The 25,991-nt window shown below is 46.1% G+C and overlaps 1 protein-coding gene and 1 long non-coding RNA gene across 4 annotated transcripts; one reads left to right on the top strand and one right to left on the bottom strand.

Moving 5' to 3' along the window:
* Positions 1 to 631: 631 nt before the first annotated feature.
* On the bottom strand, positions 632 to 10,017 carry PDP1 (pyruvate dehydrogenase phosphatase catalytic subunit 1). 3 transcript variants are annotated; one of them, XM_036436513.2, is made up of 4 exons: positions 9,905 to 9,980; positions 9,834 to 9,874; positions 9,054 to 9,088; positions 632 to 4,908 (listed from the first exon to the last, which is right to left on the bottom strand). In XM_036436513.2, the coding sequence occupies exons 3-4, from the start codon at positions 9,082 to 9,084 to the stop codon at positions 3,248 to 3,250; spliced, it is 1,692 nt and encodes a 563-aa protein (XP_036292406.1). In that variant the 5' UTR covers positions 9,085 to 9,088; positions 9,834 to 9,874; positions 9,905 to 9,980; the 3' UTR covers positions 632 to 3,247. The 3 variants fall into 3 exon arrangements, with proteins under 3 accessions (XP_036292406.1, XP_036292407.1, XP_045437268.1); XM_036436514.2 differs by lacking the exon at positions 9,054 to 9,088 and having other exon boundaries at positions 9,905 to 10,017; XM_045581312.1 differs by lacking the exons at positions 9,054 to 9,088; positions 9,834 to 9,874; positions 9,905 to 9,980 and adding an exon at positions 7,997 to 8,238.
* Positions 10,018 to 10,320: 303 nt separating this feature from the next.
* Positions 10,321 to 16,163, top strand: LOC123652285. The gene is made up of 3 exons (XR_006741543.1): positions 10,321 to 10,590; positions 11,022 to 14,919; positions 15,579 to 16,163. It is a non-coding gene; the product is annotated as an uncharacterized LOC123652285 (long non-coding RNA).
* The last annotated feature ends 9,828 nt before the right edge of the window (positions 16,164 to 25,991 follow it).

Genomic DNA, 25,991 nt, shown 5'->3' with positions numbered 1-25,991 from the left:
TATATGCATACTATGAAAGGCTCCTTGATAATAAGAGACTATGAATATACTCAACAAATATAAAAAAATTGAATCAGTCAGTCACAAAGGAGTTTATATACATGATTTTATTTCTGTGAATTTCTAGCACAAGCAACACTATCTGTGGTGATACAAATCAGAACAATAGTTATGTGGAGAGGGATTAACTAGAAAGGGCATGAGATAATTTTCTGGAGTAATGGAAGTTTTGCATCTTTATTGGGATTGTGGTCACCAAATATCAATGATACATCTAAAATCTGTGCATTTTACTGAATGAAAATTATAACTCAGTTTTTAAAAAGTACTATTCATCTAACTAGATCCTAAAGTTAAGTATAATATACTACCTTATAAAGAATCTAATGAATCTTACTATTATTAAAAACCAACACAGACAGACAAAAAATGGTTACCAGAGGGGAATGGAGGTGGGATGAGGGCAGAGTGGTTAAAAGAGGTCAAATATATGGTAACAGAAGGAAATTATACTTCTGATGGTCAGCATACAATAGTATACAGATGTCAAATTATAATCTTGCACACCTGGAAATTATATAATGTTATTAACCATGGTTATTCCAATAAATTAAAAAAACAACAGAGGCAATTCAGAAAGCAGATATGAAACTTTAATTCACTGTGGGCATTTCTTTAGCTATTCTCTATAATATATATAAGCTTTTCTTATGTCTTCACAAGAAACATCTTTTATAAGACAGTTTTCCTACCAAATACTGTGTACCATATCACTATTCCATGGAACTAGTTAAGAGTGTATTATAAATATGATGAGCCATTGATTAAATATACAGAAGTCGATACATGTTAGAAAGTTTAAATAATACAAAAAGCTTAAGAAAGGCTAAATACAAGGTAAGGTTACATCTTCTATACTATACAAAACATCACAGTGACAACCAATTACAATAGAATCACACTGCTTTCAGATAATACACTCAGATTTCTAACACTCAATTATTTTCATTTCAACCATCTGAATTCCACATTGCGCTTTTATTCTGGAGTAGACCAGCCTTTGGACTGCAGACAAGACTCTTGCGTAACAATGTTTATTACGCTGCCCTGGCCAGGTGGCTCAGTTGGTTGGAGCGCTGTCCCAAGCACCGAAAGGTTGTGGCCGGATTCCCAGTCAGGGCGCATCCCTAGGTTGCGGGCTGGATCCCTGGTTGGGGCACGTACAGGAGGCAACTGATCGAGGTTACTCCCTTCCTTCCTTGTTCTCTAAAATCAATCAACATATCCTGGGGTAAGGATTTTTTTAAAAATTATGTCGATCATGACCACAGAAAACTAAATCTATATATATACTACACTATATAGAAATGCAATTTTGGTTAAAGAATATAATAATATGGAACTCTTTAAGAGAAATTCAAATAGTAGACTGAGAATGAGTTTTAATTGCTACTGCAGTCTACATGTATTTTGTTAAAAGAATAAGTCTCTGTCAAAACATTTGGAAATAAATATATAGTACAGCCTTTTCCTCTTTGAAAATGCTGCCTGGAAAAAAAAAAGTTCCAAGCAGATGAAAGAAAAAAACAAAACTACAAACAAAAAACAAGGGGGAAAAAGACTTCAGAAAACAAGCACTATATGATGTCAGGGCTGCAGTTTTCCTGAGTCTGCTTTTCGACAGGAACCAGTTTTGCAGTCAGTTCTGCGTTGTTTTAGTGTCCACAGTCCACAGCGAGTCCTTGAACGTCTAGTTTCCATTTTATAGAACCTGAAAGGACTCCTAAACACCCCTCACCGCATTACACAAAGGAAAGCTGGTCATGTTTGGTACTAAAGTCTGTATGAACACCAAACAGAGTCATAGCCACTCTTAACAGTGTTGCTAGAGTAAGTAAAGAAAACGTATGTACAGCTGTACACAGATCACCAGTAAACACAGGAACAAAATGCCATTTGCTGTATATCAAGTAGGCTGCCCAAAAGCTAATTTGCGATGTTTATTTTCTTTGCTTTGATACAGTATTAGAAGAGACTGCATAGAAGTACGAGGACTGCTGCAAATAACACTTTGATGCTAAGTGTTCTATTAAGCATCAGGCATGCAAAATAATTACCTTTTAAAGTTTCTCGTTTTTATATCGCAACACTCCTATTTATAAGCTACAATATGTGTAAAGCATTTACTAAGTAAGCCAAATATTTTAATTGACCTATGTCTAAGTGGGGAAAGACAAAAACTTTCCTCCTGTCTCAACGTACTCCCCAAACTGATAGAGAAACTTATTTTGTCATCCTTAAAATTCCAAGTGATGAAAATCCTTATCACTATGAAATTCAAAGTACGATTTACCAGCAGCAGTCTATTGCTCAGACACTCCCAGCATGCCAAGCCTTTGGGAATTACACGGTAAGAGTGACATGCTGGCTATACATGACAACAGTTGAACTTATTAGTCTCTTCTTTTTCTCCCGGGTCTTTTATTCCAAACTAAGTAAAGCTTTTCATTAATACAAACTAAAAAAAAAAAAATTATTTTTTCTTTATTTACCATCCATATAAGAGTAAATAAAACTAAAAACCTTTATTGTCTTCAAGTGTGTGGCAAAACAGAATGTTTCAGTAACATTAGGTAATCAGCTAGGGAAGTGATTACTTTGTTTTCCCATTTGAAAAGCATTCCACATAATCACAAACACAATTTCAGATTGCTTGGTTCTCGGTCATTTATGGCTTAAAATACTGCATTTGAAAACCGCATCAGGATAAAATAAGTTTATACGAATAATGCATAGATTATATATCTAGGAAATCATGCAATAAATAAATGTTCTCATGTACACCGGAATCTTCGTGACAAATGGAGCCACAGATGTGAACAGCGCTGTTTCTTTTACCAAGAAAATATGCCCAGCGAGATCCGTGCTTCTGACCTATTCGAGATCCTATTCGCCAGGTCATCCTCATTTTCTGACTGGTACCAGAAGCCAATATCACAAGAAATCCGCAATAAGACACTGACTTGCTTCAAGTGCAGGAGCTGTGAGGTCTGATCTGAGCCGGGCAGAACGACACTCTCATTATCCCGTCGCCTACTGCCACGTCCATTGGAGTTCTTGACTAGCTAGAGGATCAAATGGGTAAATGCTTAGAATGACCCACTAGAAATGTTTATTACTTTAGTATCTTTTTACAATCTATTTGTCCTTTAAATCTATTTCCTTTGAAAATGGCCAGGGTGAGATCTCACTGTTCCTGGTTTTGATATGCCCCTACCACATGCGAATTGAACTGAACGACAATGATTGTGATGTCATCTCTGTACATTCGAGCGAGCTCTTCAGGAAGACTCAGCATTTTGGAGAGTCGCTCATGATCGACAGTCCCAAACTCGTTGTTGCCCACGGCGTGGCGAATAAGATGGGTTGCTGCATTCTGATCCTCAAACACCGAGGACATCTTGGCTCTCCTTTCTGTCAACAGGCCGTGCATCTGTCCCAGAGTCACCTTGTACCCGCCAACAGCTATTGGCTGCTGGTGGTGCATGCCGGTTAGGTACTCGCCCACAATCCTAACCACATCCTGCCTATGCATCGTCTCCCACAGCCCATCGGTAGCCAGGATCAGAAATTTATCCTGTGGCCTTAATCGGTGGTAGATCACCTCTGGCTCAGCAGTGAGATAAGGAGGTGTGTAGTAATTAGGAGGAATAAACTTGGTATATTCGTTGTCATTCAGCTGGTCTGGGCCAGATTCTATCACTCGCTTTTGAAGGTCAATGCTCCACTTGAATTTGACATCGCCAAAAGCCCTGAAAGGCATCAGCAAGCCAAGGAGCCGATCCTGTTTCACCACGCTCTTGGCCTCGTTCTTTGGATGTTCCAATTTTAGCCTTTCCAGTTCACTTTCATTCTGAGCATTGTGGTCATTGGAGAGAGTGACCGCTGACCAGGAGCCGTCCTCTTCCTGCACGCCCAGCATGGCTCTGCTGTCGCCGGTATTGGCCACGTGAAGGTTGACCCCATCGACATGGGCCACACAAGCAGTGGCCCCGGAAAATGCCACTCGAAGCACCAGGTAGTTGAGGAAAGAATTGGGATCACCAACTTGGGCCTCCAGGGAGATGTCGTTATCGAGTCTCTTGAAGGCATTAATTAAAGCCTCCTTAACATCAATGTCATCGGACTCCCCAGTGTTGAGGTCTATAAGTTCTTGCCAGTAAGTCCTCAAGCTGTTGAAGTACAGCTTGGACGCCTCCTTACTGAAGTAATCGTTGGGATGCTTGTGCCACTGGAGAATGGGGAGCAGTGCCCGGCCACTCTCCACCGCATTTTCAATCTCTAGCAAAGTCTCATGGGGTAGCAAAGAGACGGCAATGTAGTAGAAGAGTCTCTCACTGACCGCTTGGGAGCAAGCACAGCCTGCGTGGCCATCGAAAACCCCCAGCAGCATCCCTCTGGTCTGCAGGCAGGTGGCCGCACTTCTCCGGTCCTCAATGGGCGCGTTTGCAGGTAGCTGGTTGCTGTCAAATCCAAGGACAGAACTGACATTTTTGCCATCGAATTCTGGCACTTTGAAACTGTACTCGTTGGCTTTCAGGATGCTGTTGACTTGCGGAGGAGTGAGGTGAAACTTCTGTGGTGTGGAAACGTATCTCCTTCCCTGGGTGTACTGCCACCAGTTCTCCTTCGGCCTGCAAAAGGTGGCATACGCCGGGTGGGGTGCGTACCTCAGGTGGCTCTGAGGAACGTAGGAAGACGGGCAGCAGAGATGTCTGTGGTGGCAGTAACAGGCAGTGCCATAGAGTCTGCTCAGTTCACAGTTACGAATCAGAGGGAAAAACAGTTGAGTTGGTGCTGGCATGGCATCAGAGAACAGTGGCGGGCTGGAACTTCTGACTGGGATTCCTACAACACAAATCACATGGATGCACACAAAGAAAGAGTTAAAATCAGATTACTGAGTCTGTCTTTGCAGGGAGACACAGTATTTTATACCCACGCCCATGTACTATTTCTACAGGGCATGTTCTGCTGAACACAATTCCCAATCACTTATGGAGCCAGGACTGAACGTCACGCTTTACTTTTCTCTCTTCATCGTATTTCTTTGTGTACGCAAACTGTGCACAGTGTACAATAGGTTCGGCTGGGGAGAGCTGTGGAGATGGGTGTTATGTAACATTATGCAGTGGAAGTCTACCTGGCCAATCGCTCTTCTTCCTCTCTACCTTTAAAAAGGCTTTGGATCTTCCATATTGCTCAGGGACTTACCCCATTTATGAATATCCTATTTCTAGGGCTGTGGTTAATTGTCAGCATTTGATTATACATGGCTATCACCAAAAAAGCGTTAGGATGCATTCCCAACACAGTACATTCATACATTACTTTTAAGTTACACATACATACTGCTGTATTAATATCATGTTCATTATAACATATACGAAAAGTTTACATAACGAATGAAGAGGAATGCCGGTATTCCCTTCCTATACCCCAGTGAGCGGTCTTACAGACAGTGCTTTGTACTCCGCTGCATCAATCTGGTGAGTTTAGGGATACAGGTCTTCCACCAACTTTCCAAACTAACCCTGCAAAAGCTGGCTCACCTTTTTGGACCTCACTTTCCTAAGATGTAACTGAACACATCGGAACAGAAACTCTAAAGCCTCTTCTAGGAATCTATGTCTTTATAACTGTTTGTTGAAGTGGGGCTTTGAGATCAAATGCAGGTTTCATTTATTCATCAATTTTACTGTGTCCTTCATAAAAAAAGTTCAAATATTTTAGTAGCTCCAAAACTGTTACTAACATAAATAGCTGCAGTTCTGGAATTTAATATATAATACTTGGTAGCACTTTCTTCTGTTTATCAGCCATAAGGGAAAGCTATAGAAATTTTATTTTCATCAATTATGGATCCCAAGTAGAATTCACCACTGGAAAAATATTTTCTCTTATATTAAAAAACAAAAGTATGTATTTGTCTTTGGGAATCAATAAAGAATAGTGGAATAATACCCAAATAGTCTAAGGTTTAGATAAAAAAAAAAGTACAGAATTATAATCTAAATCATATCACTCAGTATGTGACACTGGAAAGATTTTATTGGGCATTTATCTAGAAAATTTAATGAATGTTTACCAGTAACTCAGATAATTTATGCAAGAAAAAAAATATTGTTCCTCGATAATATTTCTCCTAAATTCTTAAGGTATTGCCTTAATGTATTTATTTGGCCTATAAAGAAATAGGCTTTACAAATACTTTATATAAGGAAATAAATAAGTAAACAAAAAGAAATAAGGAAAATAAAAATCAATTGAATCTTTATATCAGCTACTCCTTCCGAAGGTTAAACCGATTAAGGAACAAAAAATGTACAGGTATTGGAGTGTTAGCTACATATTACATTATTTTTCAGTACCTTCTTTTGAAGAGTAATTAGAGAAAAAGTGATAAGTGTGGGAGCAGAGAAAAACAAACACTGAATAACTGATCTTTGTTTGCTTCTATAAATAAGCATGGCATCAGCCAGTCGTACAGAACCCCTTTTGCAAATGACAGAAAGGACCATTATTTTAACTGCACTATTTTTTTTTCTTTATTGATTAAGGTATTACATATGCTTTCTTATCACCCCATTCCCTCCACCCCCCACTCCTGCCCTCACCCGCCTGTTGTCTGTGTCCATTGGTTAGGCTTATATGCATGCATACAAGTCCTTTGGTTGATCTCTCCCTTAACTGCACTATTTAAGAAGGGATTTGTTTACAAAATTGAAGGCAAGATTAAGCAATAAAAGGTAAGGATTAGAATTTTTAAAATAAGATCAATAACTAAAAAGCATTCTGAAATGCAAAAAAAAAAAAAAAAAACAGAAATTCCCAAAGAGAAGCAATTTATCAAGACTAACACGTAAATAATAGTACTTCAAACCGAGTATCTGAAAGTCATCCAAATTAGGTCTACATGACTGAGCCAGGGGATATGCTCAAATGTTGGGTCACATGAACTGGTTTCCAAATTCCAAACATAAACCAAAGCTCTTACATGCACTCAGAAAGCACATAATTTCATGCACTGTATAAATATTTTCTAAGCATTAAAAACGTAAAAATGGCTCAGCAGTTGAGCATGGACCTATGACCCAGGAGGTCACAGTGCAATTCCCAGTCAGGGCACAAGCCTGAGTTATGGGCTCCCGGTGTGGGGCGTGCAGGAGGCAGCCCATCAGTGATTATCTCTCATCATTGATGTTTCTCTCTCTGCCTTCCTTTAGAAATCAAAATATATATATATATTTTTAAAAATGTAAACAGATGCCAATCTTAATGAAAAGAAAGTTTCTCCCTAACTTCATATGTTTGTATTTGTGCTTACTTTAAAGCTTAATCCTACAGAGAAGAAAAAAGTATTTCTGATGAAATGTAGATTGAATAAAAGTAGTGTGTGTTTATGTTTAGAAAAAGGGGAGCTTTTATTATACAGGGTGGGACAAAAGTAGGTTTATATAATAGTCTGTATGGGAAATATAATAATTAGTAAATAATAATACAAGAATAAACTCTTTTCACACATTCACAACTGTAAACCTACTTCTGCTCCCACCCTGTATGTCTAACCAAGGAAATAAGTTCAGGAAACTTGCACTTTCTTTAAATTGCTTTGTTCTGAAAATGTTATGCTTTTGTAGTTGATTGCAAAATGAATGAAATATTGTGGCACAAGAACTAATGAGTCATGCAGGAAATGCTCGGACTAATACAGTACATTCAAACAGCAAGCACTGGAATGTCTAAATAACATACTACATTTTTCCTTCAAATCCAAGGTTCTTGAGGTTGAAAACAAAAAAGGAGAGCAAATTTTTATCAACTGTGTTTTTCACTTATCCAGTTTAGCATATGAACTGCGATTGCCTCTCTCTCCCCCAACTCGCAGCGTGCCTTCCAAAGACACATTCTTAGTACAAATGAAATTCACGCAAACCTGCTCTGATGAATTAGTGTCCTGCCATCGCCAGTACAAGTGACAGAGTCTCTCCATCAGATCAGATACCCTTAGAGGTCAACGTCCTTTCAAATGTTTTCAGAAACCTTAAGTGAGCAAACACGGAGCATCTTTCTAAAGACTGTATTAGTCAATTCAACAACAACAACAAAACATGAAAACGGCCTTCGTTGCAGAACCATAAATACGTGAAGTAGAAAGCTCTCGATAGGCAGAGAAAGGCAAGGCGATCCAGTTGTGGGTGGACTTGGAGCAGTGTCAAATTTCCAAATTATTTCTGACCGTGTTCCTACTGGAAAGTTCCTTCCCCGGATCCAGACCGAGCCCTGCTATGGGCAGCACCTCCGTCCTAGTGGATGTGCCAATGACTAATAAGGAACGAGGCATTGCAACCCGAAGCTGGAGAGACCCATCTCCCTGATGTGCTCGGCGGAGTCCGTGCCAAAGAAACGATTCCACTTCACCGGCAAACCCTCGGAACAAACTAATGAGAAAATGCTGTCACTGCGCCCACTCCGGCGCGCGTTGGGCTTTGCAAAGCTTTGCTGTACAAGGAGGGAGAGGTGCTCTCCTGGTGACTAAACCTTAAATGTCAGAAGCCCCGTTTATGTAATCCTACCGGACCGAACACCCTGCATAAAGGCTGCGACTTTTCCAGCCTGTTCTCACCACGCCTGGCCGTTCCGCAGCTCCCGTTATCTGTCGTTCCCTGAACGAAGACACCTTTCCCAGCTTCCCCAGGAAGACGCCAAGCTGCCGGCCAGCACTTGTTCGAGTCCTTCCCTTTGTCCATCACCTGAGCACTGCCCTCTCCCAGGCGTCTGAGCAGGTCCTGGTCCGGCAAGCCTTTGTCCTCTCTCTCTCACCCCTTCCTTCCACCAGACCCGCCTATGGCCATCCACCCATCCATCCATCCATCCACCCATCCATCCACCCACCCATCCATCCATCCATCCATCCATCCACACGCACCATCAGCCCCATCCTTCCTTCCAGGCTACCCAGCGCTGGTCCGGGAGGGGATGGATATACCTACCAATTCGCCTGGGCCCGGGGCACACACACATTCTCCTGTCATCACAACACGGCGCCGACAACATCCGCAGCCCGCGCGGAGAGCAGCAGCGGCAGCAGCACCGGCCCATCGGGAGCAAAGCGGAGATGCTCCTTAGCGGCGGCGGCGGGAGGGGCGGGGGAGGCGGGCGGCGGGGGCCGCGGCGGGGGCCGGGGGAGGGGCGAGGGCTCGGGCGGCGGCTGAATGGGGCTGGGCTGGGCGGCGGGAAGAGGGAGGACGGAAGGAGAAAGGGGTGGGGAGGAGGAATCCAAACCAACCAACCGCGCCCGCGGGAACGGCGGAGCCACAGCCCGAAGGCCGTGGGCGCCCAGGCGCGGGCGGAGAGAGGCGCGCCCCGGGCCCGGGCCCAGCCCCGCCATCCAGCCCGGGCGCGGCGCCCCCGGCCGGGCACGGCGTCCTCCGCCCGGCCCACCGGCCCGGCTTCAGGACCCGAGCCCGGCGGCCGGCGGCGGCTTCTCGGGGAGCCACCCGGACCCCTGGGGTGGAAAGGGGGGTGGGGGGACCCTCAGGCGCCGCCCGCGCCGCCCCTCCTGGCAGCACCGCCTTCCGCGCTTCCCCACGGCGTCCCCGGCGCCCCCTCCGGACCCCGCGCGCCCCCCGCGGCCGCGCCCCCCGGGCGCTCGGGCCCGTCCCCACCCGCTCCCGCCGCCCGGCCTCCCCCGCGCCCGCTCCCCCTTCACCGCTCCGCGCGGGCGGAGGACTCCATCGCGGTGGCGCGGGGCTGGAGCGGGGAATACGAACCGGGCACGGCAGGCAGGCGCCGCTCCTTCCCGATGAGGAGGAGGAAGAGAAGGAGGAGGAAGAGGAGGAGGCGGCGGCCGCGAGGACCGTCCGACGCTCCCTCCACAAAGCCCAGGGCCGCCCCCGGCGCGCGGGTCCTCGCCCACTTGGCGCCCCCGCCCCGCCGGCCGCCACCCGCCCGCCCCGCCCCGCCCCGCCCCGCCCGCTCGGGGCCCCTCCCGCCTCGCGATTGGAGGAGAGCGGCTGGGGGCGGGGCTGGGAGAGTGGGGGAGGGGGCGGGGGGCGGCGCGCGCCCGCCGGCCCTGTGACGTCACGGGGGTCAGACAATCGCTTCCATTTGGCACCGCCGCCCATTGGCTGGGCGGGCCGCCTCACGTGACCGCGCCCCGGGCGGCGCCGCCGCGGGACCCTCGGCCGGCGGGGCTGGCTGGGCGCCGGGGCCCCGGCGGTTGGCGGCGAGCAGGTGGGCGGCGGGCCCGGGAGGAGGGAGGGCCTGGGCGGGCCCCGGCGCCCCCGGCGCGTGCGGGGCCCCGGGCGCCGCGGCTCCCCGCCGGGCGCGCTTCCGCGAATCGCTGGCACCTCGGCGGGGGCCCGGCGGGGGTGTGGCCGCCCGCGCCGCCTCTGGCTGGTGGGCCGAGGCCCGGGGAGAGGACTGCGGGGGGCGGCGCCCTGCCTGCCCGGAAGCCGCTCCTGCCGCCGCACCCATCGGCCGCCTCTTTATCTTGTTACCTGGCAGATGTTAGGAGCGGGGGCTGGGGTAATGTCTCCTGGACACTTGTCGGGTGCTTTGGGAGGAGGGTGCGTGGCATGGGAGGAGGGTGCATGGCTTTGGGAGGAGGGTGCGTGGCTGGTCCTGCGTGGTGACTGGGAGGGAGGAGGGCGGAATCGGGCGCCGCAGTGGGAGGCAACCCGACTTGAAGTCAGAGGACCTTCATCCTGGTTATTTCCGCTGAGTTGAGCCTGGGTGTTGCTCCGGGAGATGAAGTTAGGCCTGCGGTGGCATCGATGCCAAGGAGATCATCGCCCTTAATCCCGCCTGGTGTTAGCGAGTTAACTGATTTACGGAGCCTCGCCTCTGTGTACTAGCCAGCAAAGCTCACAAAGTGATGTGCGCTGGGTATAAGCTGTCATATTCACAGTACCATGGAGTTTTATTTATTGTAAATGTTTTGTGTGTGTGTGTTTCAGAAAGAAAGGGGAGAAGGAGTGAGAGAGAAACCTCGATGGAGAGCGAAACATGAAACTTCCACGTCCATCGGCTGCCTCCTGCACGCCCCCTGGCGGGTGATCTAAGCTGCAGTGCCCGGATTAGGAATCCAGCAGGTGACCTCATGCTGCATGGGCCTAGGCTCAACCACTGAGCCACACCCGCCAGGCTGCAGTTTTTGTGAATCGTGCTTTGTCTGATTTTTATGTAATAAAGGAAGAACGTTATGTACAGAGAACAGTGCCAGAAACTGGTTCTTCATAATCCCTAGGTCTTTCCAGCTGCCTCCTCTTTTCTCACAAGGGCAAAGCCGTTTTGCCAGTCCCCCAAGTGCCACGGAACTCTTGTGGCTGTTCTATGTGGTTCTCATACTGGTTTCCATGGGTCCATCTGCCTGCCTCACTTCACCCCTTCTTTCTACTTCTTAAATGAACTCCCCATTGTCTTTTATCCTGTTTATGTGATTTGTATCTGGCTTTCTCTGGTCTCCTAGAGGCATATTGCATGGAGTAGCATACTGTCAGAGCATAGTTGAAGCTAGACTGCCAAGGTTCCAATCCCAGCTTTGTAGTTTGGTTTTGGGCAACATCTTTCTTGCTCAGTTCTCTCATATGGAAGATAGAAATAAAAAAGTAATATAAGTAAAGTAAAAATAGTCAAAATATTGAGTTATTATAAAGCTTACTATATCATGCTAAGAAAGTTCAATGAGGGTAGTAGTAAGGGCTGTGTAAGTAGGGCTGTCCTATATAATAAAAGCCCAGCAACTGAACAGCAGAACAACCAGAATGAGTGGTCGGCCATTCGCTATGATGCACAGTGACCACCAGGGGGTAGACACTCAACGCAGGAGCTGCCCCCGGTAGTCAGTACGCTCCCACAGTGGGGGTGCCGCTTGGCTGACCCGGATGAGCAGCGCTCCCACATCAGGCCAATCCCTGCAGCCCACGCCCCCCAAACAGTACACAAATTCCATGCACCAGGCCTCTAGTTATTAATATTATAGACATGTGTCCAGGAGACCCAGACTAGACTCTCAAGTGCAATGTGACCACCCATAGATTCTCAGATTGAAAATACTGTTTTCAGTCAATGGCTGGTTGCAAATATGAAACCCGTGGATATGGGCTTGCTTTAAAAGTTACTTTATGTATTAGTAAACATTAATAACACAGTTAGATTTTTGTATTAATATACATTATTAATAGACTAGAGAGTCTTGTGTTAGGACTAGGAGTCTTATCTTAGCCCCTACTCTGAAGACATGGAGACCAGTTAACTGAGGTTAACAATTCGTTTTTATTTTAAAAGTTTCTGCCTGAGACTCAGAAATGAGTTTTATAGTAGATGTGTCTGTTTTCTATAACCTTTTTCCTAATGACTGTGAAAGTAGAGTAATGAGACTTCAGGATGTCATCCCTCATTATCAGATATCCCATCCCCACAAATACCCCATCCCCACTGATACCAAGACCCACGAATACTCAAGTCCCTTATGTAAAACTAGAGGTCCAGCACACGAAATCATGCGTGGGTGGGGTCCCTAGGCCTAGCCTGCAATCAGGGCCATCTTCCTCCCGTTTGCCAGTCCCCATTCCCATCCCGCTGCTGACATTCACCCCAGTTCCCGGTTCGCCGTCTGGTGATCTATCAGAGCCTGTGGGCCAGAAGGAGGGACCAAGAGGTCAGCCGTTCCACCTGCTTGCCAATCCCCAGTCTCACCCTGCTGCCAACACCTACCCTGGTTCCCCGTTCACCATCCAGCGATAGGAGCCTTTGGGCTGCGGGGAGGGACTAAGAGGTCTGCCTTTCACCTGCTCCCCAGTCCTGCCCCACCTCCACCCACCCCTGTTCCCCATGGTTCTCATTGGCCATCTAGCTATCGGGAGCCTGCAGGCTGGGGGGAGGGACCGAGAGGTGGTCAGTGCACCTCATAGTGACTGGTTGATCAGTCATTCTGGTCATTACGCTATTATGGTTGCTGGCCTTTTATTATATAGGATGGCATAGAATGATCTACAGTTGGCCCTCTGCACCCATAGATTCTCAGATCGAAAATACTGTTTTCAATCAATGGCTGATTGCAAATATGAAACCTGTGGATGTGGAGTACCCGCTGTGCATCCACATCAATGATCTCCTCAGGGTTGTCACTGTGATAGCGTATACCTTAGACACCAACATTGCCATTATTCCGAGCACTTTTAAAATTACCTCTCAGATTGTTGTTGGATCTGCCCAGGAAACTCCAACTTGTTTAACTATAACCAACATCTTGGTTTTATACCAAAATAGTATTGATTTCCTCATCTCATGAGTCTTAGTTCTGAATAACCTGGCTGTTTCTTAAAAATGACACACACTTGCAAATAATTGGTATTTGCCACCGCTAAACATAGTCAAAAGAACTTGTCATGTGTATTGGAGGCAAGGCCAAGCTATTTCTGGAATCAGAAGGAAGGTTCACCAAAGTAATAGCTTTGAAGCACTCCTTTAGAGGTGTAAGTTTTGTTCTTTAGCTGCAGAGTTGTATGATTTTATAATAGGTGTATTATAAAAGTCCCAGCCCTTCTGCAGAAGCGGTAGCTGCTTGTACCAACACTGGGGGGTGGGGACGTGATTCTTAGGCGTCTCGACCTGGTCTCCTCTCTGGCCTGGCTTTCTTCCTGTCTCTGGAGGGAGCTCGTTTGGCCACCCAATAGGCTTGCTCTCAAAGTGCTGTTTGTCATCCTCACATGGCCCTCTGGCCGGGGCTGTGGTAGGTTCTCGGGTTTGGTGCTCTGACCCCAGACTGTTTTAGCCACCAGAACACCTGTTGACACTTCAACATTGGAAGGTGTAGGAAAGCAGCCCTGAAACAACCCAGGATTCTTGTAGAGAAGGGCAGGCCAGGGGAGGGGAAAGGCCTTCAGAACTAGCACAGTCCAAAGAAAGCGCCGAGGACTAGAAAAAGTACCTGTTTTGTCTGCGCACGTGCTTTCTGTGATGACAGAAATGCAAAGACGGTTCCAGAACGACCCTTAGCAGTCATTTTCTTGTCCTGGGATAAACCTGGAAATGAGCGAGTGTTTATTTGGCCAAGCTGGTGTTCTTGTCAGGGAGTGAGAACACCCTTGGGGGTGCTGGAGGTTAGCAGTGACAACCTGGAGATGGTCCAGCAGAATCTCAGTGGCACCAGCCAGGAGGCTTAAAAAGGACCCGCCTGAGGGTTTGAGGTGCTGTCTGTCTGCTGGTTACTGTGGCCTTTGCCACAATCAGCAAGGGAAGAGAGGCCACTTGTCCTGGCTTACTAGCCAATCTCAACCTGAGAAGGCACATCTTTCCAGAATCCCTGTTGGTGGGGGTTCCTGAATGCCAAAGTGACATGCATGGTGGGGAAGGGTGAGGGCGGCAGTGGTGGTATTGTGTAGCCATAGAACAGTCTGGCAAGACAAATTTTTCTTTCAGTGTAGCTCTGTGGATTCCCCAGAATGCAGAGGGTCAAGGTGCAAGAAGACTTCAGAGGAACTAGGGTGGGTCTAAAGCCCTTTTTACAATAAGTGCCAGGTCACAGGTGTCTCTAAATCAGGTTATGCCATTCTGCAGTCTTCAGCAAGAACCCCTATGCTCTGACTCAAAAACAGCTGCTGCTTTGAACACTCCTTAAAAGCCGAAATGCTTTGCTTACCTGCATACTTTAACTACTAGAGCATAGGTTTCTCAAGAGCAGGGACCTCGTTTCTTATGCACTGATAGAAGCCATGAACTGGTGTAGGGAACTCGGATGCAGTATGGCTCCCACAGCAAAGGCGTCTGGGAAACGTTGGGGTCTCTTTCATTCTCTGTACCCAGAAAACCAGAATGCCACCCAAAAATCAACGCCATGCTCCCAGGAAGGGGGTTGGTGGATGCATGGAGAGTGATGAAAGCCTGGCGTTATCCGTTAACTTAGGGGTGCATCGCTCTTTCTGGTGGTCTGCGCGGCTCCCCGCCCTGCGGTGGCACGCTTAGCCCCCTGTAAAGGGGTCCTTTCCCGGGAGGGGTGGGTTCTTCCTGGCCGGCCACCACTGCGAGCAGCTGCTTTTTCTATGGGTGTGAGTTTCTCCTATGAAAGCTCTTGTGAATTTGAATAAGACTGTGTGTCTGACCTTCAGATTCGATCCTGAATTTAAACTTTTGGGGCTTTTCCCTAACACCTGGCATACAACGAAAACTAACAGTGAGAGCTTACTTTTTACCACCCCTGTTCTAAATGCATTGCCGTAGTAGCCTATATAATGAAAGCCCAATGATGGAACAGCAGAACAACCGGTCAACCAGTCGCTATGATGTGTACTGACCACCAGGGGGCAGGCATTCAACGCAGGAGCTGCCCCTTGGTGGCAAGTGCACTACCACAGTGGGAGCGCTGCTCTGCTGACCAGGATGAATGGTGCGCCCACAGCAAGCCGATCCCCCGCAGGCCACATCCCCCACCAGTGCACAATTCCCATGCACCGGGCCTCTAGTATCCTCGTACTACTCCTGAGGTAGGTGTTATCCTTCTGTCCATTTCACAGGAGAGGAAACTGAGGCTCCATGAGGGTGATTTGCCTCAGGGTCACGTAAGTAGGAAGTAGAAGAACGTCTGTCCCAGCGCTCTGAGGTACAGTTGTAGTGACTGCTGTCTCCAGCTGTAACTCTCCACCTGTCGTACCTTAGGTGCTCAAGAATGAACGAACAAACTGACTTCAGATGAAAAAGGGGGCATGTTGCAACAAGGGAATGCTTTGGAGTAAAGAACTAAAGAAAGATTCCCATTTTCACCATGGATGTGAGGGCAAACTATACCTTATAATTACAGAATTTCTACCTGTGTTCGTTGTGTCTGTGACCAGCACGAAATGTTGCACATCTCAGTGTATCGATCGCCATTGAATGACCGCTCTTGTCAGAGCACTGCATGGTTTGGTTGGTTATGGTTTTTCCAGGAGAACCAATTGTGGCTACAAAAGGTTATTTTCCTTAAAAGCCAGGTATTATGAGTATCTGTAGATGAATACCTAATGTAGTCAATTTATATCTAGTAATAAACTCTAGTTGATTATATGTGAAACAATTTAATCTGATTAAAGCTAAGAGTTGTAGTCTGTTTAAAATGTCTTATTTTTTTTTATTTTTTTATTATTATTTTTTTTAAATATATTTTATTGATTTTGTACAGAGAGGAAGGGAGAGAGATAGAGAGCCAGAAACATCGATGAGAGAGAGTCATCGATCAGCTGCCTCCTGCACACCCCCTACTGGGGATATGCCCGCAACCAAGGCACACGCCCCTGACCGGAATTGAACCCGGGACCCTTCAGTCCCCAAGCCAATGCTCTATCCATTGAGCCAAACCGGTCCCGGCTAAAATGTCTTATTTTTAAGCTGTATCAGTAGGAGAGAAAAAAGTTCAAGGAGAGAGAAGACTGGGAGATTAAAGGAATTTAATAGCTATCATGTATCCAGCTATGCTAAGAACAGTGGGATCTAGAAGTCTAATCAGAATATTTAGAATATTAGGCACAATTTCTGGGTTGTGATTTTATCCCTTCCTAAGGCATCGTTTTGTGAAATGAGTATAAAGTTAGTATTATTATTATTGTTGTTATAGTTTTTAAAAGGCAGAATCTTCCTCGATTCTTCCTTTAAAAAAATATAACAATAATAACAATAATAATATGTTTTTAGAGATAGAGGGAGAGAAACATCAATTGGCTGCCTCCTGCAGGCCCCATACTGGGGATCAAGCCTGAAACTTGGGCACGAGCTCCAGCCAGGAATCGAACCGGTGACCTCATGATGCACATGGGACGATACTCAATCCACTGAGCCATAGAGGCCAGGCAAGAAACGATTATAATTTTAATCCTTTCACTTTTTTATGTTCTTTGCTTCTTGGGAGATGCATGTTTAGAAAGGATTAAAGTTCTTTTGTGATTCTATCCCTCATAAGACGATTTCATTCCTCATTTGTCAATGTAATGAGAAAAATCCATAAAGATATTTTTTATGGGACATATTTCTTATGCATTGCTGAACTGTAGCCAAATTTTGTCAGGGTCATAAATTAGGACATGTTGTTTTCCTGGATTCAGAGAACTGGCGGCTCAGTTTCCAATCTTCAGATCACGGATCCATGACTCACCAATAAGCCACCTGCGTAAATGAACACGGAGGATCTCATTTGCCACTAGCTATTACCCTACCTTCTGATGATTCTCACTCTCCTTTGCATCTGAAATTTACATTTTTGTTTAAAGTATGCATAAATCAATGTCACTAACCATGTTTAAACACAACTTGGCTAAAAAATAACTTCTTAGCTGTGATTGTTTTCCAAAGCAATGTTGTTGCCTAATTCTTTCAACTTAACTTTAAATTTGCAAGTCATTGCTACGTGCCAGTGGTGTTAGAATGTTTTTATAACTTTATTTACATCCCTGGAATCTCCCCTCAGGCTTTAATGTGTTACACCAGTTTGCAAATAAGATAATCAGTTTTATCTAGAGAGAGAACTTTCTCTTCCCATTTGGCTTCCTTATGTACAAATGAATAAATACTCTTAGAATGCTTACTATGTTCTAGGCTTTGTGCTACATTCTGTCAGTGGGTAAAAGGTAAGACGGTCTTTGTGCCTTTAAGAACTTGTGGTCTAGCTGATAGGTAAACATTAATAGGAATCATAATGAAGCCACGTGGTATAACAGAAATATTCACAAAATATTGAAGAGAAAGGAGAAGGGATTTAGTTTTTCCTGGTGGTGGACAGTGGAGAGAGATGCTGGTGTTGATTTTGTTTTCTGTGAATAAACTAAATTCCATAAGCTACCTTTTTCATTTAAAACAATTCTCTGGCTGAAACCTGTTTGGCTCAGTGGATAGAGCGTCGGCCTGCAGACTGAAGGGTCCCGGGTTTGATTCCAGTCAAGGGCATGTACCTTGGTTATGGGCACATCCCCAGTAGGGGGTGTGTGGGAGGCAGCTGATAGATGATTCTATCTCACTAATGTTTCTAACTCTCTATCCATCCCTCTCTCTTCCTCTCTATAAAAAATCAATAAAATAAATATATTTAAAAGCAATTCTCTGGCCTGAAATTATGTACTTGCTAGTGAGCCAGTGCACGGATTTGTGCACATTAAAAGGAAATTAGAGGGTGGCCGTCGGGGCAGGAGTGGGCAAGATGGGCCAGACATGCCCTGGAACCAACCGCCCGAGCTCCCTCCTCGGAGTCTGTGGTGTGAGTGCAGTCCCTCCAGCAGGTGGGGTCCCTCGGCCTCGCCTGTGGAGATCAGCCTGGTCTGCGGGGACTGAGTTTCAGCTGAAACCAGCTCTCCAGCATACCCCGGGGGGTCCCAGAGTGTGAGAGCGCACTCTGCAAAGTTGCTGTCATGCAAACACAAGTGTGCAGTAAACCAGATTCGTGGTCAACAGTGCGCCAGCAACAACATAACCCACGGCCGAAGGTGGAATTGCACGGCCGTTTGAGGAATAAGGCTCCTTCTCTGGTTTCAGTGTGTGTCACCTGAGAACCGCCACTGCCAAGTCACTGCAGCTCAGCAGCTCCTGTGTTGAGTGTCTGCCCCTTAGTGGTCAGTGTGCATCATAGTGACTGGCCAGATGGTTGGATGCTTAGCATATTAGCCTTTTATATATATATATATATATATATATATATATATATATATATATATATATAGACTAGAGGCCTGGTGCACGAAATTCGTACATGGGGTGGGGGAGAGGGGGGGAGGGCCCCTCAGCCCGTCCTGCACCCTCTCCAATCCAGGACCCTTCAAGGGATGTCTGCCTCTCGCAATCTGGGATACTGGCCCCTAACTGCTCACCTGCCTGATCACCCCTAACCCCTCTGCCTGCCTGCCTGATCGCCCCTAATCTCTGCCTGCCTGCCTGATCACCCCTAATCTCCTCTGCCTGCCTGCCTGATTTCCCCTAATCACTCCCCTACCAGCCTCATTGCCCCTAACTACTCCCCTGTTGGCCTGAGTGCCGCTAACCACCTCTGCCTCACCCCACACCCAGGACCCACGATTCCCTCCTCCAGCCGGTCACAGGCACCCAGGCCTCGGGCCAGCTTCGCCCAGGCTGGCCGCAGCCTCGGGACCATGGGCAGGCAGCTTTACCTGGGCTGCAGCCACAGGCACCCAGGACCGCATGGTTGGCAGCTTGTCCCTCTCCCGGCCACAGCCTGACTGGGCCCCATTCCTCTCTTCTGTGTGGAGTGTCTGAGTGTGGTGTGAGGGCAGGATCACCATTTGCCTGTTTTTCTGTTACGCTGTGCTTTATTAAGTCATCATGACCATATGTATTAGTATTTGTTTTCTTTATTTGCAAAATAAAACTTGTCAACCTCAGAGTGATCTGCATTTTCTGATATTCATTCATTTGTGGATCCTTCAAATCTAAAAGGTTAGAACCCCTTGTTATAAATCAGCAATTTTCAACCGGAATGCCACAGCATTTTTTAAAAATTAATTTTATTGATTTTTTACAGAGTGGAAGAGAGAAGGATAGAGAGTTAGAAACATCGATGAGAGAGAAACATCAATCAGCTGCCTTCCTCACACCTCTTACTGGGGATGTGTCCGCAACCCAGGTACATGCCGTTGACCGGAATCGAACCTGGGATCTTTCAGTCCCCAGGCTGACGCTCTATCCATTGAGCCAAATCGGTTTCGGCTGCCACAGCATTTTTAAAACATGTAGTACGTGACTACTTAGTCAGAGGCACTGACCTATTTCCCTTAGATTATCAAATAAAAAATGACAAAGCCATCTAGCTTGCTCTCTCCCTTCCTCTCTGTAAAAAAATCAATAAAAAATACATATTTTTTAAATGACAAAGCCAGCACAACAATAGCCATCCAGAGTGAATGAATCAAATTTATGCCTATTTTTTTTTTGTCAGATCTATAAAAAATATAATCTCTGGTATGCCACAGAATTGTAAGTAATTTATGTGTGCTATGAGATGACAGAAGTTGGACATTGCTGTTATAGTTACATTTGAGCTGGGGTTGGGAGAGAAATACTCCTGAGTAAAGAAGTTCCTGCTGCCGAAACGGTTTGGCTCAGTGGATAGAGCGTCGGTCTGCGGAAGGAAAGGTCCCAGGTTCGATTCTGATCAAGGGCATGTGCCTTGGTTGCGGGCACATCATCGATGGGGGGTGTGCAGGAGGCACTGGTCGATGTATCTCATGTCTCTCATCGAGGTTTCTAACTCTCTATCCCTCTCCCTTCCTCTCTGTAAAAAAATCAATAAAATATATTAAAAAGAAGTTCCTGCTACTTGCCTGCCCACAAGTTTACCCACATTGACTGAAGAAATTGCCACCAGTTTGGAATACCTTTCTGGTACGTGTCTGGGGGCGTGTGGACTTGGGAAGACGGATCTAAGAGAGGAAACCGGTGCCCTCGGTGGCACAGAACCTGAACGGGAGCTTCGGAAAGCCACTGCCGCCAACGTGAATGCTATTTTAGAAGGAATTCCCCCATAAAATCTTACCAAGTTCAGATGTAATTAGGCTTCTACTTCTTTTAAGAGTTAGGTTAAAACACAAGAACCTTTGTCTTTATGGGCCCTTTTCCCCCTAATTTTTTGCAAGGGGATGGAAGAAACACTGAGCCTTCATGTCTGTGAGTCTGAACAGGGCAGCGAGAATAAAACCAGGCGGCCAGGCTGAAAGCTGGCGGGGCCCAGTGTCTGGGCTTCATTTCACCGATGTTAGCAAAGCTTTTTATCTTTTTGCAAAGGGATGTCCCCCAAGAATTGAACTCTATCCAAAAATTGAGGAACGTGTCACCTCTGAAGAGGGATTCGAGGAGAATGCCAGGTGATAAAGGAACTGAATCACACCAGTAGATGTTTACCGGGAGCATAGGGATTCCTCTATCTGAACTCCGGGGCAGTGACCTTATAGTTTATCTGTCCTGAATGTTTCCTAGCAGGAGTATTTTAAGAACTGATCAAAGATTTCCGTGAAAACTTGCCAGACAACACTTGTCAATAACAGGTTCTCCGTCTACTGTGCACGTGGAATCCCTCCCTGTGTCTAGGAGAGCGAGAGGGCCCTGAGGGCAGCTGTGCTCCCTTCACATCCCTGCCTACGCCTTCCTCATCCCCAGTTTCCTCCTCTTTACAGTGGGAATAATAGTTCTTATTCTGTAGGGCTGTTGTAAACAAGGAATCTGCATACAATAAGCACAGCCCCACTATTGTTATGTTTTAATTTTTATTATTGCTGTGTCCTCCTGGGAGGAGAGTCTCCTGCCCCTTTTCTCCTCTCCTGTACGCTGTCTACTGTCGAGTCTGGAGGGTCCTGATTCAAAGAGAACATGCGTAGTTGATTCTTCCAGCTCCCTTGACAGTAAAGCATCTGTACACGAACAAAAAACAATACTCTAGTGTTTATGGACAGATCACTTACTTTGCTTAACTGTCACATATGTAAGCAAATTAATAAAAATATCTCTGGACAGCTGAAACCGGTTTGGCTCAGTGGTAGAGCGTCGGCCTGTGGACTGAAAGGTCCCAGGTTCGATTCCGGTCAAGGGCATGTACCTTGGTTGTGGGCACATCCCCGGTGGGGGAGTGGGGGGCAGAGGCAGCTGGTCGATGTTTCTCTCATCGACGTTTCTAGCTCTCTCTCTCCCTTCCTCTCTGTAAAAAATCAATAAAATATATAAAAAATATATATATCTCTGGACAAAAATCATGTAGAGAAAAAATGTTAAGTATTTAAGCAAATTATATATTCTATTAACAATCCACAGACTTTCTTCTCGTGACCTTTAGCAACTCCACAATGGAACTCCTGGAAGGAAATAACACGCTAGTATTGATGGGACAGTGGAATACTACACATCCTTTCTGCTTCCTGCTTTGCAAAAAACAAACAGAGAAACAGAGAGAGAGATACAAGACCTCGGTACGGGACCTGTAGGGGTAAGATCACGACATGATCTGGCACACAGAGGTGTGCCTTGACGCCTGTCTGTCCTGAACTGAGTAGCCCAGTTGTTGGAGACAGAGATAGAGACGCTATGAAGGCCCCTTTATTCACACAGTTCAGAGCAACCAACGTTGTAATTAAATTAAAAGGGGGCAGAGAGGTCACAAGGTTGTATCTCTTCTTTAGAAATGTTGAAATGGCCTAACCTTAAAGAACACTATTTTGAGTCATTCATTCATTCAACCAATAATTGTTTGACATGCTGTGTGTCAGACGCTCTTCTGGATACTGAAGACCAAACAGGACCAAATCCCTGTCCTCTGGAATTGACTACACTAGTGGGGAAAGCAATACAGAAAACACCCACAGGCATTTGTAGTTGAGCCATAGGAGTGTCCTCAGGGTGGGCTTAGTGGCTATGCCCCTTTCTCACCGTGCTGGATATTCAGAGACAAGGGCTGTGTTTTCCTGTCCTCATACTAACTAGAAGCAGTGACTTCCATTCAAAGCTCTGAGTGTTTTTGACCTCTCAGCGACGGTTGACATGGCCTTGGAGATCTATTTTTGTCTTGCTTTCTCAAGTGTATGTCCTTCGTGGTAGCCAACAGGAATATGGCACCTGACACGGTGCGGTAGTACAGCTGTGCTACCCATGATACTTGAGCTCTCCGTGACAGTGACATGCTGAAAAGCAAAGCTTTGGTTTAGCTAATGTAATGTTGTGCTTTAAGCATTGGCTTTACCTACCTAGGGTCCGGTATATTTAGCCTGTTTTGGTATGGCTTCTTAGGTTTCAGTGTAAATTTTAATGAGCCAGAACCTCTTGGCCGAGGCCAAAACCTGGGTAACATTTGTGTGCTGGGAGAGTCATGAGAATGACCTTCAGATTTCTTCGGTAGGCTGGTGGTTGGCAAAGGAGGAGTGTTAGCTTGAGGCTTAACACACACACCCTCCCCTGCACCCTTGAGAAAACATGCAGTGCACTATGCAGGCACATGAGGTGTTGCATTTCAGCTACGGAGCGATATCTAATACCAAGTCAACATTCGTGTTTATCTCTGGCTGCACTGTACTAAGTAGTTAGGAACACATTTTCTTTCAAGTATCCCACGAAGAGTATTCATTAATTACAACCAGAAAAATAGTATCTTTACAATGGAGATATCTGCAGATACCACCCTCACTAATAATGATGATTTCATGTTCTTATGCTAGTTAAAAGTGGTAACTTCCAATGAAGTTGAGTCCATGACATTATCAATGATGTTGATTAGTGACTGACGTGCACTCTCTGATGAGATGCAATGGGAAGTACACAGCATCACCTGTCACATTCTTACCAAAGAATGTCTTTCGGAAAACAGCAGGAGGACCCAGATGGGTGGGACATTCTGTTAGGCAATTGGCTTGGACTCTTCAAAAATATTCATCCTGTGAGAGACCAAAAAAAAGGGAAAAGGTGTGTGGATTATGGAGATGGGCAGCTGAATGATGAAAGTGCTATATCCAAAAGTGAAGAATAGTAGAGGAGGAAGGAGAAGAGCAAGGAAGAAAATCTCTAGACAGGATGTTTGGGTGGAAATTGGAATATAATCTTTTTATTACATAATCCTTTTGTATAGGTATTAAGTTCCTTGAATCTGGTGGTTATGAAGAAGAATGTAATTATAGGAGACACATGCTGAAATTTTTAGGTGCAAAATGTCATGAGATTTGCAACTTTCAAATGGTTCCAAACAGAAGTAAACATACGAAGAGAAACAAACATGGGAGAATCTTAATTGTTGAATCTAGGTGAAAGGAATATGTGTGTTGATTGTATTATTCTTTCAAATTATCTGTAGCTTCCAACTTTTATTTATTTATGTGTTTTTATAAATATATTGTTATTGATTTTTTTACAGAGAGGAAGGGAGAGGGAAAGAGAGTCAGAAACATTGATGGGAGAGAAACATTGATCAGCTGTCTTCTACACATCCCCCACTGGGAATGTGCCCACAACCAATGTACATGCCCTTGACTGGAATGGAACCTGAGACTCTTCAGTCCGAGGGCCAACGCTCTATCCACTGAGCCAAACCGGCTAGGGCTATAAGTTCCAACTTTTTACAAATGAAAAGGGCAGAGACAAGGAAAGCCTGTTTCAAGGTAATTATTACAGAAATCTACAATGAAAATGTGAACCTAAAGATAAAAGGCCTTTCAGGCTGAGAAGCAACAAACATTTGTTTGAGATCCAAGAATAGCTGTTCAAAGTGCCATGATGCAGGCAGAAACCCAAAACAATGTTCCGATGAGGAGACAAAGGAATGGGTATTGATGAGAAAGAGGAGGGACAGTTCTTTCAGAGCAGGAAGGCACAGACAACACAGTGATGCTCATTCTGAAGAACGTGCAGTCTGGTGGACATTGGTATGGTCCTCATAGACTCTGCTTTCTTTCTATTCCCGGGAACTCTGTGGGACGCAGTGCTGCCTGGGTCCTCTTGCTGTCTCATACATTCCAGGATTTGAGGTATCAGATGGGAAAGGCAGTTCCTCTGGCATCGCGGGTCCAGCTCCACTGCTAAGGGGCTTCGTAGATTATTTTTTTACAAAAACAGAGATGTAAGAAAACACACATGTACACAGTTGAGTTGCAACACCTCCAAGGAGTAAATCCGGGACCATGGATGGCACTTTGCAGTGGGATTCACAAGTGTTTCGTTCTGTTGTGTCCCCTGTCACCACGGCCCTGTGACGGTGGGCAATCTGCATAGGCTCTCTGTTTGCATTTCCTAGGGCTCCCGTCACCAACCACGTGACTTGAAAAATGGCCTGTCTCACAGTTCTGGATGCCAGAAGTCGAAATCCAGGTGTCATGGGCTGGCCAAGCTCCCCCGGAAACTATAGGGGGAGAGTCTTCCTCGCTGCTTGCTTGTTTCTGGGGATTTACCGGTTCCTTGGCGATCCTGGTTCGCAGCTGCAGCAGCTCAATGTCCTGTCGTCACATAGCGTTCTCCCTGCCTTGTCTGCCCCCCTGTCCCTCCTCCTCTAGGGAAGACAGCAGTTCCATTGGGTTAGGACTTACCCCAACCACCTCATTTCATGCTTGCTTACCAGTACGTCAGCAAAGACTCTACTTTTAATTAAGGTTGCACTTATAAGTAGTTAGGGGTTAAGGCTCTGACATAACTTTTGGGGGGTCACAGGTTAACCTATAACACGCTCCATCCTTGTTTCTCCAGCCCCCAAATAAGAATGGGGAGCCGATGTGCAAGGTCAAGTCGGAGGTCCCTTGGGCTCTGAATCTGAGGCTCGGTGTGTCCTCCGTGGTCAGTCCAGACATGAGTCAGTGCCGGGCGGCTGAGGAACCCGGAGACTTGGCGGGGAGGAGGCTCCAGGTCATGGCAAAGCGGGGGAAAGGCGGCCTTTTGGAAGGCAGGGCTCCTCAGACCGCGTCTGGGACCGTGACTTCCGTGTCCATTCTTGGCGTCGCAGGCTGTTTGGTTTCGCCTGTCACAGTCCTCCTCTTTGTCCTCCTTGTCATCTGTCTGCATAATGGATGGCCAGAAGTTTTTCATCTTATTAATTTACATAAACTAAGATGCGTGGAAAAGATAATGCTCATATGACCGATGATTTCATAATTTGGATAGGCCCCCAACTGGAGCAGATTAATGAGGAGAAGCAAAACTCGTTCCTCTCTCTCTCTCTCTGTTCTTCAGGCTTATTAAAAAAAAAAAAAAAAAAAAAAAAAGTCAAAACAAGAAGAGAGGATGTTCTGTGATGAATGAGGGCAGCCGCACCTTCAAACCAGCGGCCCCTCCTGCTGGGCCAGCTCTGGCCACCTGGAGGAGACCCTTTGAGGTCTTGGGGGGTAGGGTGGCTGGCAAGCAGGGGGCAGCATCAATGGAGTTGAAAACCGTCCACATTGTGTCCTGATGTCCCTGAGCTTCAAAGAGGAAACGGTGTCACAGTCCTGGGATGGAGAAGC

Source organism: Pipistrellus kuhlii, unplaced genomic scaffold (assembly GCF_014108245.1).
Source record: "Pipistrellus kuhlii isolate mPipKuh1 unplaced genomic scaffold, mPipKuh1.p scaffold_m20_p_14, whole genome shotgun sequence".
In the NCBI taxonomy this organism is placed as follows: Eukaryota; Metazoa; Chordata; class Mammalia; order Chiroptera; family Vespertilionidae; genus Pipistrellus; species Pipistrellus kuhlii.
The sequence above is the reverse complement of the archived record's forward strand: the minus strand, read 5'-3'. Positions and strand labels throughout refer to the sequence as shown.

Excerpts from the sequence above, each read along its gene's own strand:
- PDP1 (XM_036436513.2), bottom strand. The coding sequence starts at position 9,084 with ATGTGTGTGTGCCCCGGGCCCAGGCGAATTG. Across the intron at positions 4,909-9,053 it reads CCCCGGGCCCAGGCGAATTG|GAATCCCAGTCAGAAGTTCC; the intron begins GTAGGTATATCC and ends TTTGTGTTGTAG.